Genomic DNA, 13,528 nt, shown 5'->3' on the forward strand with positions numbered 1-13,528 from the left:
CAATCATTAAGTTCTTTTGGACTAGGAAGGATTTGTGTATTTCAGCAACTATCTAAATCAGAATTACATTTTAAATATATTCTTTGCATTTCTCATATACTTTTTGCATTTTTGCATATACTTAGCCTGCTGAAGTTCGAGAACTGCTAGTTTGGAGACTACACTTCCCTGTGTCCATCCTCAACTATTTCTTCTGACATTTTTTTTTAAAAGAAGTCACCTGGAGGTAAGGGGAATGGGTGCCCATGAATGCAAGAATGCTAGTGGGCCTAAGGGAAGGAGACAGACTAGGAAAAACTAGTAATCCAGATTAAATGAAGGATTCTTTTAGGCTAAGGTCTCTCTGAGAACTAAATAAAGCTTCATTTCTGCCAGGCCCATATATCATCATATTTACTTTTTTAAAAAGAACTTTTTGTTTATGTGAACCTGACTATCTGAATCTAAGAATTTATAACTTATATGAGAAAAATATCCTAATAATTAATTATGTGGCATTCTTAGAAATTTTATGTCAATGTGATTTCAGAATGAAAATACACTGGAAGTGTTTTAATACTTGTCTTTATTATTTTTTCAGTGCCAATATCAGTGTTTGAGAGGTTTCTTTCATTTTGTTGCTTATGCAAAACACTACAGCCAGAAGCTTAATTGAAAAATAAATGTTTGGGAGACTTGCTTTATGAACTGCATTAAAGCACACACAGTTAGCATCCCCATGTATCTTTTTTTTCTCCAAATGTGACTTTGTTTTGAAGCCCCGCAAATGAAAGTTCACTAACAAGGATGAACTCAAAATGAAGATCTTTTTACTCTGCCTTTTATCAAACTACAGTGTATCATGATGGACCCTGACATTTTGTGTTAAAGACACAATGTACATTTTGCTTTTATAGATAAGAAAAAAATAGACATGACAGAAAAGATATGTAGAGTCTTGACTTTTTTTTGAAGCATTTATTGCTATGGGACATGAAGCTATGTTCTTCTCTTCTATCTTATGTTTTGTATATTTTTATCTTTAATGAGACTGCCTGAAAAAATTCCATAATTCAGAAACATAAGGCTGTCTTGTCATTTGGATGATTTTAGACCTTTGAAATTGGTGATAAACCCCAGGATATAGACCCTGCCAGGGGAATCCTGAGATGGTGTCTGCTGGGGTTTTGAGGTAAATAAAAGCCAGTTAAGTGAAAGAGCTAATTTGATTGATTCTTGTCCCCCTTGAAATGACCAGTTAATCAATCAGCTTGTCCTTGGGACACCATGTTGGTGGCACCCAGGACTGTCTCAGTTTTGGTATATGAAAATCTACATATTCTTAGACAGAATGTCTAAGAAGAGGATGTGAGTCCCTGTCACCTAGCTTGTTCTTTAGCCCTTGGTATCTAGCTCCACCGCAAAATGTCTTCTCCTTCATGGAAAAAGATACATGGAAGCCTTTAGTTTGAACTGTGCATACTGATCCTTTTCCTGGTTGCTAGGCAACTAAGAACATGGTTACTAGGACAGAGCTTTCTTATACCTACTTTTAGACACATATCCTACAGTGGTTCTAACAGGAGACTGTCTTCCCTTCCTCACTGATGGCCTTTTCATGGTGGATTAGTTTCCTCTTGCTGCTGTAATCAATTATCACAAATTAAGGGGCTTAATACATCATAATTGTATTCTTTTGCAGTCTGGAGGTCAAAAGAACCAAAATCAGTCTCACTAAATTAAGTCAAGGTGTGGGCAGAGTTGGCTTCTTCTGGAGGCTTTGAGGGGAGAAGGCGTTTCCTTGCCTTTTCCAGCTTCCAGAAGCTGCCTGCATTCCTTGGCTTGTGACTCCTTCCTTGTGTCATCCCAATGTTTTGCTTCTGTTGTCATATCTCCAACTATTCACTCCGATTTCTTGCCTTCCTCTTATAAGGACCTTTGTGATTACGACAGTCTCACCTGGATAATCCAGGATAATCTCCCCATCTCAACCTCCCTAATTTCATCAAATCTGCAAAGGACTTTTTGCCATGTAAGATAATATTCACAGGTTCAGGGGTTTACAGTGTGGACCTTTTTGGTAGTCTATAATTCAGCCTACTACACATAGGTATCTCAAAACACTCTAGCTATTCTTATCAACCCAGCCCAATTTCCTTTTTATCTTAATTATAATAGCCTGATATCCTGATTTAGCTGTCATTTCCAAATTCCTTTGTTTCTAGCTGCTGCCCTGTAATTTTGTTAAAGTGAAATTCTGTCTTGTCTGACAGGTTTCTGCTTCAGAAAGACTTTTTAATTATAGAGAATTCCCAGTGGGAAAACATTGCACTTTGACCCTGAAAGGGTGAGGAATGAACAGCAGTTCTACATAAAGATTGCTGCTGGTCAAAAGAGATGTTTTCCTTTCATCAAGCCATTGAGTCTTTACTAAGCAAGCATGTGCCAAGAAAAATAATATAAGACATACTTTGGCCCATTGGCAATTGGCAATCTAAAAGGGAGAAGACAGGATGAACATAGATTGACAGTGCTGGGTGCCTACTGCTTCACTGAGCACCTCTGTCTACCTAAAAAGGTGTTCTGTGAAGGGAGAGCGCACATTTAGCTCGTGGTGTCAGGGAAGAACTTCATGGCAGAGGTGGAGCACTGAAAGATAGATTTAGACTTGAGTAGAGGATTGCTGAAGGTTGGTATTCCATGATGGGGGACAGCATACTAAAGGACAGTCATCAGGGCGATCAAAGGAATGGTAGTGGACAGCAAGGGGGTGTCCTTGACTGAAAGGCAGGATTTTTATTGAGCAGCCATGGAAAGCTGGATTGTATAGTTTGGGGGAAATCAAAAGAGGAGTATAAAGTTGATGAGTGGGGATCAAAAATAGAGTGTTATCTGGTCTTGAGCTGGAGAGATCAAACACGGGGTACCCAGGAGCCCCATCTGGGGGGTCTGGGCAGCTCTTCTTGAAAGGGGCAGAAAGTCTTTGGTGGTGGCAAGGAGAGGATTTTGGCAGACACGCTTCGTAAATCAGTTCATGTGGTCTCATTGATTGACCATAAGGGCCACAGAGGATGCCAAAAACCCCTGGAAGTTCTCTTCAGGGAATTACCCATGTTTGTTTATTCCTTTATTTGTCATTTGACAAAGAATATCTGGAGATATAATATAAAGAGTCTTAAAGAGCTTTCAGTCTGGTAGGAGAGAAAGACACTAATCAAAGGATTATACAAACTGAAATGAAGAATACCTTAGGAAGGATTAACAACAGATTAGATGAAGCAGAAGATTGAATCAATGATTTAGAAGATAAGGTAGCAGAAAATGCCCAATCAGAACAGCAACAAGAAAATAAAATGAAGATAGTTTAAGGGGCCTCTGGGACAACATCAAATGCAATGACATTCTCGTCATAGAGATACCAGAAGGAGAAGAGAACAAGGAATTGAAAACCTATTTGAAGAAATAATACCAGAAAACTTCCCTAACCTAGCGAAGGAAATAGACATACTAGTCCAGGAAGCTCATGGAGTCTCAAACAAGATGAACCCAAAGAGGCCCACAAGACACATCATAATTAAAATGTCAGAGGTTAAAGACAAAGAGAGAATCTTAAAAGCAGAAGGAGAAAAGCAATTAGTTACCTACAAGTTTGCTCCTATAAGACTGTCAATCGATTTCTCAACAGAAACTTGCAGGACAGAAGGGATTAGCAGAAAATATTCAAAGGGATGAAAAGCAATGACCTACAACCAAGATTCCACTACCTAGCAAAGGTATCATTCGGAATCCAAGGACAGATAAAGAGCATCCCACAAGACAAGAAAAAGCTAAAGGAGTTCATCAATACCAAACCAGTATTACAGGAAATGTGGGAGGGACTTCTTTAAAAAGAGGGAGGAAAAAGAAATAAAGGTTAAAAAATATGAATAATAAAATGACAATAACTACATATCTAGCAACAATTACTTTAAATGTAAATGGAGTAAATGCTCCAATCAAACAATAAGGTGGCTAAATGGTTAAGAAAACAAGACCCTTACATATGCTACCTGCAAGAGACTCACTTTAGATCGAAAGACGCACACAGACTACAAGTAAAAGGATGGAGATGTTGCATGGAAAGAGAAACAAACAAACAAAAAACAAACAAAAAGCTGAGTAGCAATACTTATACCAGACAAAAATAGACTTTAAAACAACGGCTATGCCAAGAGCAAAGAAGGACCCAGTAATTCCACTTCTCAGTACTTATCCAAAGAAACCAAAAACACTAATTAAAAAAGATGTATACATCTAAATGTTGATTGCAGCATTATTTACAATAACAAAGATATGGAGTCCTCCTGGGTGTCCATCAATAGATGAATAGATAAAGAAGTGATGGTAAATATACACAATGGAGTATTACTTAGCCATAAAAAGAATAAAATCCTGCCATCTGCAACAACGTGGATGGACCCAGAGGGTATTGTGCTGAGTGGAGTGAGTCAGAGAAGGACAAACAGCAGAAAAAATCTCATATTCATAAGAGCTTTTTGATGGTTGTCAAATTGGGGGCATGGGGAATGTGTGAAGTGGGGAGGGGATCAAGAAGAACAAATTGGTAGTTACAAAAAAGTCATGAGGATGTAGAGTATAGCATGGGGGATATAGTCAGTAGTATTGTAATAACTATATATAGAGTCAACTGGGTACTAGATTTATTGGGATAATCTCTTCATAAATTATATAAATGTCTAATCACTGTGTTGTACACCTAAAATTAATATAATATTGTATGTCAACTATATTAAATAAAATTTTTTAAAAAAGGATTATAGCAATACGTGTGAATCCAAATTGTGGTGAGTGCTGTAAGGGGGGCCCGTGGTGTCATGGGGAATTTGCGTGAGGGGGTCTGAGCTCAGGGCAGGGTGGCCCAGGGAGGACATTGCTTCATTTGTCACACTCAACTACTCAGTGTCACCTCTTCAGAATGGCCTTTCCTGACCACCTTATCTCAATCATTACTGCTACCTCTACCACGCTTTAAGTTGGCTAGACTGTGTTTACCATGAGCTCACACATGATTACACACATAAACGCTCACATACTCAGAGACTCACACACACATACCCATATCCCCACGCACTCACCCTCTCACACACGTCTATGCACCCATTAGAGTGTGAGCTCCACAAGAGCAGTAGCGTGGTCTGTGCTGTTCGCTCTCTATCCCCAGTGCTAGTACAGTGTCTACACCAACAACTGTTGTTGACTGAGTCATTGATTGACAGATTGCATGAATGAAAGAAGAGACAATGAGCTAAGATTTGTAGGGGAAGAGGAGGCATCAAAATGTAAAGGGAGGAGGGCTGCGGAAAGAGAGGCAGGCTGAGGCAGTCATGGGCAAAGGACCTAAGGCACATTTGAGGGAATTGAAAGATGTCATTAAGTTATCCCTATGGCATTATTGAGCACCCACATTTGCCCTGAACTCTTCCAGGCCCTGAGAGTAGAGCAAGACAAGATGTTGCCGTAGGAGCTTATAAGTTTAGAGGAAGAGATGTATAGGCAATAAGCGATCGCACATTATATGCATATATATTTGAATATAATAAAATGCCAGGTGATGTAAAATAGAGAAAGGGCTAGAGAGTGGAGAGGTAGGAGGTGGGCTTCTAGTCAGGGAAAACCTCTCAGAGGAGGTGATGCTTGGACAGAGGCCTGCGAGTGAGGGATTAAGTGAGACTAGAGGAAGAAATGGCCAAGCGAAGGAAGGAGCCGATGTGAAGCCCTGAGTCAGGACAGCACCGGGGGACTGTGGGACGCCGAAAGGTCCTTGGAGGGTCCTGGGCAAGAGAATAACATAGTCTGACTTACGTTCTAAAAGATGATTCTGGCGCCTGGGTGGGGATTCAACTGTAGGGTCAAAGGGAAAACTGGGAGAACCGATCGGTGGCTTGGCAGTGTCCAGACCAGGTGCAGCGGCTAGGGCCTGGGTGGGAGGAGTGGGTGGCTTGAGATGGCTGGGTTTGGGACAAACTGCAGTAAGACTTACAGGTGTTTAGGCTTGCTGCGACTTAGACATGGAGATATGGGGTTTGGCGACATGAGGAACTAGTGACCGGAGGTACCATTTATTAAGCCGGACAAGAGAGGGGCTGGCTAGCAGGGGGTTTTTTGTTGGTGGTGGTGGTAGTGGGTTGTTTTTGGGGGGAGAAAAATCAAAAGTTCTGCTTTTTATATACTAATTTAGAGTTTTCTGTAGATTTCCAAGTGGGAAATGAGACACCTGCGTGTAGAGCTCATCTTGAATCTAGAGTTGTAAAACTGGACGCTTGCAGTGTCCGGCTGGAATTGGAGGCCGTGGGGAGATGTGGTCACCGGGTACTGAGTGGAGCTCTGAGGGCAGCGCGGTGCAGGACGGGGCCCCTGGAGCATGCTGACGTGTGGAGGCCAGGAACGGAAGGAGCACATGCACCATGAGCAGCCAAAGGCTAATGAGGGGGAGCAAAGGCTCCAAGGTTGGGGAGACAGAGCATAAGCAGTGGGGCAGTGTGTGTGTGTGTGGGGGGGGGGGGGGTTTCAGGGCCTGCAGGCCATTCTGGTCAAAGCCAGGTGAGGAAAGCAGTCTTGATTTTGGTTCGGAATGGTATTGTCTCCGTCTAGAATGCTCACTGACTGCGCCCATGAGACTCAGCTCCAGATCACTTTTGGCTGTTTCTAAATCTCGAGCCGTCCTGGAAGGCAGCTAAATATAATGCACCAGGCCCTCGGGGACCCCGCAGCAGCCACCATGACTTAGTCACCCCTTCCCATGAGTGACCTATGGCCTGTACTGGGTTGGGTGGGTTCCTGCCCCTTGTGTCAGCTCATCCAATGACAACTCACCAGCACCTGGCCGCCCTCCGTGGACCCTGAAGCCCCAGGTGAGTCAACGTGCACGTGTGACTTAGGCTATTTACGCCTCATGTTTCCCAAATGTGAATTAAGCATGATAATAATAGTTTTTAACTTGCAGTGTTATACAGGTGAGGGTTAAATGATTTATATCTACTAAACAGCTAAAGTACCTGGTCCATTGTAAGTGTTAACTGTTGTCATGAGAAAGGATGATGATTTGCCATCACCTAGAATAGTCAAAAATAGCTGTAAAGAGAAATTCTAAGATGTTCTGGACATAATTGGAAAATGTGTCACCTTCTGAAAAAACTGCAAGAAGACAGCACTGAACCAACTAAGGTTAAGAGCGAGTTCCACAGACAGGGGTCTGGCTGGAATCTCAGCTCCTCCATCCTCTTCTGGAGGGCCTTGGTTGTGATTCTCAGCCTCAGATTCTTGATTGTAAAATGGCACAGCAGGAGTGTCTACTTCATGGGGTGTTATGAGCATCTAACATAATAATGCTTGTACTTAGCACAGTGTCTGGAACACGGCGAGCACGCAATAAATGTTGCAATCAATATTATTTGGAGTTCTGGAAAGACATCAATATGTAAGTTATGGTCTGTTGATTACGATGTGGCAATCTTTTACCATCATGCCTCCTCTACATGTGATATGGTCCCTAGATCACATGAGTTATTGACAGCCTTTCCAGAAATTAAATGGAAGTATAGATTAGGTTAGATTTGAAGGCTGCCGAATTTGGTCTTCAGAAGGCGATAACGGGAGTGCTATAGCCACTGTTAACTACTTATTTCTCTATGTAATGGTGCAGAGGCAAATGTATATTCACTTTGCAGTTCTTGGACTGAACACCCACCTTGACCTTGCCCCCCCCCCCCAAAGTCATAACTCCATTTTATACTGAGGGGAACTGTCATTTGGGGACGACGAATGACTTTTTCATGATTAATCCTGACCGCGGTTACTAATCTTAGAGCAAGAACTGGAACCAGAGTTCCTTTGTCTGAGCCTCCATCGCCCGGTCAGAATTTGTGAGCCTCGGTTCTGGTGGAGGAATTAATTACGCAGCCGCCAGTTGGTATGTGGCCATTTGGCCACACGGTGGCGCTTCAAGCCTAGCAATTCCTCTGGTCCTCGTTTTATCGCTCAGGGTTTGAAATTCAAACAGAAAGAGAAAGAGGCATGCCCTTGTTTAGGAGGACACAGATACCGGTGCCACAGAGCGTGGGGCTGTTAGAGATGGTGGAACGGAGCTGGTTTTGATAACTGAGGACAAGCCTCGGGTCTTGCTGGTTTCACCAGTCCAAAGGGGAAGGCTCTGGTTGGAAATCCAAGGACCCAGAGTTTCACATTCAGAGCCCATTTTTCGGGGCTTTTCCAAAACATTGCACCAACTCCACGTGCAGAATTAGACATCATCTACTTGTGTGGCAGATGAAAAAAAGGTGGCCCACGTGAGCCAGAGCTTTGATTTTCCCGGAAAGAGGTTTTTCTGAAGTTACCGCCTGACTCAAGAGAGGTCTCAGGTTCTTCTGGAAAAAGGGGGTCGTTACCCACTGTTTTCATTCTTTTATTGGAGGCCATATAGGACATAGGTCTGAGTTTGAATACCAGCTCCGACGCGAATTAATCTTGGAGCCTCAAGAAAACTCCTTAACTTCTCTGACCTCGATTTGTTACCTTTAGAGGGGATTAATGATAATAGCACCTACTTTATAGGATTGTGGTAAGGGCTAATTAATGTTAAGTTGAATCGAGTGAAATTGCCGGTATTCAATGGCATTTGGCCTGTGTGAGCGGCAAGTTTATGTGCTTCATTTTACAGTGCCTTGTGCCCAGCACGTAGTGAGGCTTGATTAGAAGTGAGCTGTGACCTCAGCTAGCCTACAGCAAGCACTCGCTATGAACATTTAGAAAATAAATTGCTTTGTCTTCTGGAAAATTTTTTCATGACTATTCTTATGGGTAGGTGACTCTTGTTTCCGTGTGCTAAAGTTCCAAGTATGGAAATATGCCTGAAAGAAATTTGGCTCTCTATCGCAGCTTTTCCAAGTCATCTCTACCTCATCCTTCAGTGAGACGTTAGTCTCGTCAAGGGAGAAAATCAAGTCCAAACCAGTGTCATCTGTGCTGTGAGTAAAGTCGAACTCACTTTAATCCCCGTTCCCGCAGCATCCAGGGCCTCCCATTTCTTTCTCTTGCATGCAGAACTTGCCTCTCCGAGAGCGCTCTATGCCTTGCACTGATATTGAAGTTTATCCTTCTCAGTCTCTCTGATGCATGCACATCAAAGCTGATTTCTTCCATGTCCCAGTCCCTCTAGAATACTAGCTAATCGCATTACCCAAAGGAGTAGATTCTATTTTCATTTTGGTAGACGTTTTCAAAGATATAGCCAAACCAATGAGAATAGGCACCTGGCAGGCCCAGGTGGGGGATATTTTTGACCAAAAGGGCCTCCGGGAACTCCACAGCTTGGCCACATCCCATCACGGCATCCTGCAGGCCCTGGTAGGAGCTGTCACAGCTGGGGAGCCAGGAAGCCTGAGACTGGGAGTGACAATTTGGCTCTAGGCGTCCCCACCGAGAATTGTATAAAAGAAAAAAAAAAAGTTACGTGGTGGTTATACTTCATTTGAGAAAATTTTCTTTCCAGGTCCTCTTTCCTTACACTCTCCCTCTCATTTCTTTGCTCAAACTATAGAGATTTACTCTAGTCACCTCCCTATGCTATTTCCCTTTCCCCCCTTTTCAGACGAAAGAGAAAAGGTTTGTGTTTCTTAGTGTACATCAGAACTAGACCACAGGAGGTGAGAGGTGTCTTTAGGACCATTCGGTGTCATAGGATGTGTATCAAGTGAGGCCATGTGTTTACAGCGCTGTGTCTAATTTGAGGAATGAGGACTGAACTCTTCAATGCAACAAACATGGGTTAAAAGTTAAGAAGCCGGACTCAGAAGAGAACATACTGAATGATTTGACGTATGTGAAGCTGAAGAGCAGGCAAGACCGATCTGTAGAGAACGGCGGTGGTTGGGACGGAGGGACGGCAGGAGGAGCCCCCGGGAACTTTCTGGAACTTTCTGTGATGGAGATGTTCCACCGCTTTATTCAGGAGTGGGTTACACAGGTGTAGACATTTGTCACAGTGCATGGAACGGCGCACTGAAGATCAGATTACCTTAGAACGACGCTCACAGCTTGGCGGGAAGGCCCTTGTGTGGTGGAAGAGAGAAGCGACTTTCCATACACTGCAAGCTCCTCACAAGGCTGGCTATGCAGTTGACGAACATGAAACGTCAGCCAGTTTCCAAGTGTCAAAATCCAGGGACATTTTTCCTCAAGCATGCACTGCTGTGTCTTTTCAACTGTTTACAGAGTATTTACAAAAAGTAGTCCTTTGGGTGGCAGTTGTAATTAGGAAAACTGGCAGCGAAAATTAACACATACCGTAAAAAAGGGATAATTGCTCTATTGTCATATACAATGTTATCAAATGGTATTCACCAAGGAATCCAATTGGTCCATATCAGCCCAATCTTGTTGTTCTAGGAAAGATCCCCCTCCTTGTTATCCTGGGGATGAAGCTGCCACAGCCCACGAATGATATGCCATATGGTACTTAACATCAGAATCGAAATGAGCTGGTGCTTTTTGTGTGAGATGCTGAAATTTATTAGGGAATCAGAAAGCCTAATTTCCACCAAGTTCCTGAGACCTGCCATCTGCCACATGAGAAAGAAAATGGGGATTTTTTTTTTTTTTTAACCATTTACTTATTGTGAAATGTGAGCATACTGGTGTGTCTGAAAAAGCAGGGCTGGGGGCTGGGGAGTGGCGGGGGCGGGAGCGGGGGGGCTCGTCGGAGAGCCAGGGCAGGCCCGCTTGGCAGGGGAGGAGAAAGAAGACTGTCAGCTGCATGGCGGCAACGGCTTGGGAAGCATAATTATGGAAATCACCTATCCCGGAGCCTTTTTTTCCTTCTCCTGACCACATGTTCCTTCCACAGAGAGACAGTGCACAGAATGGCCAGCTTTTGAGAATAAGCAAAGCTTCCATTTCGGCAAGGAAGAAGAGGGGGCTTAACCAGTGTCTCTGAGTTTTGTGTGGGCTCTCCACGCGGGGCTAGCGCACGCGTGACAGGAGCGCACGGCTGGGAGGAGCCAGAGGAGCTCGATGAGCGACGAACGACGAGCGATGAACGGAGAGACAAGGAGAGCTTTCTCAGGGAGCCGCAGAAGGAGCGGGCGCGAGAGCGGAGAGGGAGCCCAAGGGGCGGGAGGGCCCGTTGGGAAGGGAGGAGGTGGATTTTGATTCAGATTGTCTGAGTTTTACGGTATGTGTTGGGTGTTGGGGGTGCAAAGATAAAGATGCTTTGGACTGTAAGGAGGGCATTCCTTTCAGGGGACCACCTCCATCTCTGGCATCATTGGGTTCATGGGGTGCTGTCTTGACCGTGAGCCACATTCATAGGGCTGTACTATAGCTCTGCAGGGCGCTGAGCCTGGCGGGCTCCCCTAACCCCTTGATTTTGTCGTATTTATTTCTTTTTACTCTTGTTTCTAAACCAAAGCAATCATGTTTATTGGAATTGCTGTAGACAACATTCGTTGGGCCTGGTCGGTGGCTGGGTTTCTCGCCTCTGATCACACTGCTCAGAATCCAGACCTCTAGAAAACAGCCTATCTGAGCCTGAAACGGAGCAGTGATGGGGAGGAAGACGTGACTTTAAGGCACCAGGGAATTTCACGTTATAACTTTATAGAGTCAAGTCTGGTTAAGGCAGGCCGTTCCTGGACCACAACCAAGCAGGCTTAATTAAAGAACTTTGGGCCTCTCAATAAGAAATCTCATCTATAAGGCAGTCTTCCAGCGGGGCCCCAGGGGAATCCTTGAAGTCAAGTTCAGCGTGAGGAGTGCTGTCACCTGGGAGCACAGATGGTACCCTCCACCTCCACACTTCCCCAAGCTCGTCATGGTGCCATCGCACAGGTAGATGACCAACAGTGAAATGCTAAATGAAAGGACAAATAACTCTCCAGGTTTCAGAAATCCTGGCCTCCCACTTAAGCCAATCCAGTGAAGAATGCTTCATGGAAAGTCAGACGCCAGCCTCTCCGAAGAGGAACTAAGTGGCAGAGGGAGCAAAGAGTTTCTGAATTTGTAGCAAGATAAGTGGGAAGTAATCACAAGCCCAAGGCCCTGCATGGTCAGGATGGGCTTGTCCTCCTAGCCCTCTCCCACGGGAGGGTGGCCAACGAGAGGGCCGCCTCCCCCGCTGCTCTCTGGGTCTCTGTGAAATGGACTCCAGGCCCAGAGGCTCTGTGCCGGCAGAACGGTGCCGCTGTTCCGTTGGCGCCTTAGGGAAAAGTTTGGGTTTCTGCCTGGGCCCCCCTCCTCTGCCCAGGGTTTAGCATTGGCGATGTCTGTGCACCCTGGGGAGCCCGGCTGCAGGTCCCACACGCTCACCAGCGGGGCAGCCTTACTTTTTACTCCCTCGGCGGTGAAGGGCCAGCAGTTGGTTCCTTGGCTGGAGGCCAGCGATGAGCTCCTGATTTCTCTGTGGGCCGCCTGAACCTCTACAAGACAGGCTTCGGGAGACGCTGGGGATTCTTCTGCACGGCTGGGGGCTAACAGGACGGTCGGTCGGTAGCTCGGGGCGCCTCCAGGATTGCCTGGGCCTGAGACAGCTGCTGCGGCAACATGGTAAGCAGCTCTCAGCAGCCTCTGTCCCGACTTCCCCTCAGCTCCCGTCTGTTGTGGCCCTATTAATATCAAAATCCATATGATCTAAGAATGGCTGTCATTTCCTGAGCACTTGTAATGTGCCAAGTGCCTCATACCTATGATCTCACTGAATCTTTACTACAATCCTGTGAGGAAGTGACCTCTCATTCCCAAGTTCCAGATGAAGCAACTGAAGACAAATGAGATTTGGTGAAGGGCCAGGGTCAAACAGATGGAGAGGTGTGAGATCAGCCATCGACCCGCACGGGCTGACTCCAGCACCATTATTCTATAAGCCCAACAACAGTCCTCAAAAAGAATAAGCACTATTATTTCCAGGTTAGCTCATGAGCAGACAGGGCTCCAAGAGGTTAGGTAATTTACCCGAAGCCACACAGCTCTAGGGCACAGACAGCAACCTGTCTAGCTCCAGAGCCCAAGATACTTCCTCTAAGTCACACCCCGCTCTGGACTCGCTGCAGCTGTATTACATCCCCCAGCCAATGGTGGCAGGCACAATTAAGTAGGATTGGGTATAGAATGTGCAGAGTCATCTTTATAGGAGAAAGATTTAGGTAAGCCTTAACATTTTTGGACTTAAAAAAAAATTGCTTCTTTGAACACTGATTTTTTTCCAGGGATGTCACAGCTCCCCTAAGATTTGGGTGCCGCCAGCCAGTGTGAGTCCCTACCCTCCTGATGATCTGACTAGTTTAACGGTGCTAGTTCCTGAGTGTTGTAGAACTTGGGAACTGTTTGTCATTCTTGTCCCCTCCAACTAGGCCCTCAAATGCGATGAGTCTGTCTTACCCAGAACCCCTGTGGCCTGTTGTGTGAGAAGCACTTACAAAAGGCCTGTGCCATACACTGCACAAATTACATGGACCAGCCTGTCGGTGGCCTCCTTTTTGCTCTCTCCAGGGCCAGAGAA

The 13,528-nt window shown here is 44.9% G+C and overlaps 1 protein-coding gene across 1 annotated transcript in view; it reads left to right on the plus strand.

Moving 5' to 3' along the window:
* Nucleotides 1-12,561: 12,561 nt before the first annotated feature.
* LOC107509998 (guanylate cyclase soluble subunit beta-2) overlaps nt 12,562-13,528 on the plus strand; it is a 70,696-nt gene continuing 69,729 nt past the window's right edge. Inside the window, exon 1 of the mRNA XM_016143069.2 lies at nt 12,562-12,576. Within this exon, the coding sequence (XP_015998555.2) occupies nt 12,574-12,576 (3 nt within the window). The 5' untranslated portion in view covers nt 12,562-12,573. The remainder of the gene's footprint in view (nt 12,577-13,528) is intronic.

Source organism: Rousettus aegyptiacus, unplaced genomic scaffold (genome assembly GCF_014176215.1).
Source record: "Rousettus aegyptiacus isolate mRouAeg1 unplaced genomic scaffold, mRouAeg1.p scaffold_m13_p_11, whole genome shotgun sequence".
NCBI lineage: Eukaryota > Metazoa > Chordata > Mammalia > Chiroptera > Pteropodidae > Rousettus > Rousettus aegyptiacus.